General features: G+C 34.1%; 1 protein-coding gene across 1 annotated transcript; it reads right to left on the bottom strand.

Annotated features, from left to right (window-relative positions):
• LOC107606135 (protein SQS1) lies at positions 249 to 1,762 on the bottom strand. Its single transcript, XM_016308122.2, has one exon. The coding sequence runs from the start codon at positions 1,563 to 1,565 to the stop codon at positions 531 to 533; it is 1,035 nt and encodes a 344-aa protein (XP_016163608.1). The 5' UTR covers positions 1,566 to 1,762; the 3' UTR covers positions 249 to 530.

Here is a 2,794-nt window from a genome sequence, read left to right as displayed (position 1 = left end):
AGCCATCGAGGTCAGCTGTGACAATAGAGTAAAAACGTCAACAGTAATTCATGTAACTAAGATCAGGTAATTCTTAATATTATATTATTATTCTATATTTCTAGCTTCAATTATTTTCGGAAGACAGCATTAGGAGAGAATGAGAGTTGAATATATATAGGACCTTCAAAGATAAATGACGTGTATAAACAAATGAGAGGAATGTTATGGTATTATTTTTTTGTGTATATTTTTTCAAAGAGAAGGTATTTGTATGATGAAAAAGCTGTACAGATATATCCATAGATTAAACAAATTAAAGCATACATCCGAATCTAAAAACTGGGACTTATGGTTATGGGACACTAACTCATTATTAGAATTCCCACTTAGTTTTCACTCCACCACATTAAAGTACTTTGCTGCAAAATAAAATTCATACATACAAACGCTATTTAATAACATATATAATAATTTCAAAAAGAAAAAAAAAATTGAAAAATGAAGAGTCCTGGAAGCAATGGCAATAGCATGATGATGATGGTGATGGATCATCGCTTGCAGCTTCGAGCCTTTAATAATGTTTCTCTTAAGCCACCAACAATCCATGTCTCTTTAGCAATATCCGATGAAATCCAATCAGCTGCACTCTCGTATCTCATCACCAACAGCTTCTTGTTCTTGTTCTTGTTATTGTTATTATCTTGTTCTGTTTTTATTATTCTCTTTTCTTCCTCCATTAACGACTTCAAACTCTGCCCTCTCACCACCTCCACTTTCTCTTTTCCTTTTCCTTCTTCATTCTCTCTCTTCACCCAACTCTTCGCCGGAGCAGACCTACACCGCATCAGCAGCAACGCGTTCCGAGGAGGAACCACTGTAACCGATTCATCTTCATCATCATCTTCATCTTCATCATCATGTGCCATTACTACGTTCTTCTTCTCTTTCTCCTCATCAACACTACTACTTTGATGCTCTTGTACCACCATGAACCATTTCGAAAACACGGTTCTTGAACCTTCTTCTTCTTCTCGATCACCACTCTCTTTTCTCTGGCTACTCTCTTCTCCTTCCTCGTCTTCGACGTCTTCGTCTTCTTCTTCTTCTTCTTCTTCGTCGTCGTCGGAGGTTACTATATCGGTTCCGGGGAATGATCCAAAGCATCTGAAATCGAACCTTATGCTTCTGAGGCAAGTCAAGAACTGCATTACCTCCTTCTTGAAACCAAGATGATTCCTCTGCTTCTTGCGGTTGTGGATCTTCTCTATCTCCTCCATGACCGACTGCCAGCTCCGGCAAGCGGTGGTGCGGGTGTTGTTGTGGCGAACCTTGATCTGACCGGCGCAAGTGACCTTGGGGGAGGTCGGTTCCGCAATGTCAAGGGAAGGGCTACCACCTTGTCCTCCAGCAGCAAGCATGGAGATTGATCTCTTGCGGCGGTGGTGGTGGCGGCGTTTGTTGTGATCGGAAGGTCTGGCAGGGCTGCAAATAGGCTTAGGCATTAGAGGGAGATGGGATCTTGAAGGGAAACATACAAGAAGATCTGCAGATTGTGGCGGTTTTCCTTCTCTTGTCTTCAACATGTTTTACATTCACACCTTTCTATCTCTTTCTCTTCTGCTTCACCCTTTTCTTTATTTATATATGAATGAATGAATGACTATTTAGTATGTAGCTGTCTCTCTCTTTTTGTTCAATTAATCCTCTTCTACTCCTACATACATACATACACTTGCTTTTTGGTCCCCTCCCCTTTCAATTTCCCCTACTTTACCTTACTTTCTTTTTCGCCTCTATCATTAGTGTCTTTGGTAATCATGTTTCTTTTTCTTTTTATACAAACAACTAATTGATTTTAGTTAAGGGAAAGTACGAGGAGCTAATGGAATATTAGTGTTATCTTTTTTTATCAGCTGAAATTTTTGGAATTAGTGGTATCATGACATAGTATTAAAGAGTTAAATTCGAAAGGTCAAGAATTCAATCCTTAGTGAATCCCAAAATTAGTTTAAGTTTTTGAGAAGATGTTTATTATCCCTATTACTCGGATGGTTATTCTAGATAGTATGAAGGATGTTCATCTTGTAACTCTATAGTCCATTGTACACATTGTACAAATAACCCATTATCTTCCTAGCGGAACTCGTTAGTTAATCCATCATGACTCTCTAACACATCAATAATATATAAATTAGTATGAATTATTACATATAGAATAATAGAGAATATGTATACATGAATTATTATATTTGTATTTTACAGGTTTATATGATATTGGTGTTTCAAGGTGTTTTATAAATGTCAATTATATAAAAAAGTATTAGTTGAATAAATTATTTTTGTAACTAAGTCTATTTAAATCTTTTTTTTTCTTTTTTTATGTATCTCTTTTTTTTCTCTCTTTTTTCTTCAGCTAAAATATTATTTAGTTATCAAAATAACTTAATTATATAATATAATCAAATTATATATTAGATGAAAAATAATTGGTTGCCTAAAAAATTCATTTTGATATTATATCAAGAGTTAATTCTTTCAAAAATTTAACTTATTAAATAAAATGTCATGGATAATTTTATATCTAACAAATTTTAGATTAGAAGAGCATCCATAGTATTAGAAGATATTTACAACTAATTTATTAAGAGACTTTTTTCGCAATGACTAATCGAAAACACTCAAACATATAAAGGAAAAGTACAAGAGAATAACGTTTTTTCTTAACAACCTAAATAATAGGTTAAAAAAAAGTTGATTTTAAAAATCAAATTTTGAATTAATTAGGTTTCATAATTTTGAGTATTTTAATTTT

Source organism: Arachis ipaensis, chromosome B07 (assembly GCF_000816755.2).
Source record: "Arachis ipaensis cultivar K30076 chromosome B07, Araip1.1, whole genome shotgun sequence".
NCBI classification, from domain to species: domain Eukaryota; kingdom Viridiplantae; phylum Streptophyta; class Magnoliopsida; order Fabales; family Fabaceae; genus Arachis; species Arachis ipaensis.
The sequence above is the reverse complement of the archived record's forward strand: the minus strand, read 5'-3'. Positions and strand labels throughout refer to the sequence as shown.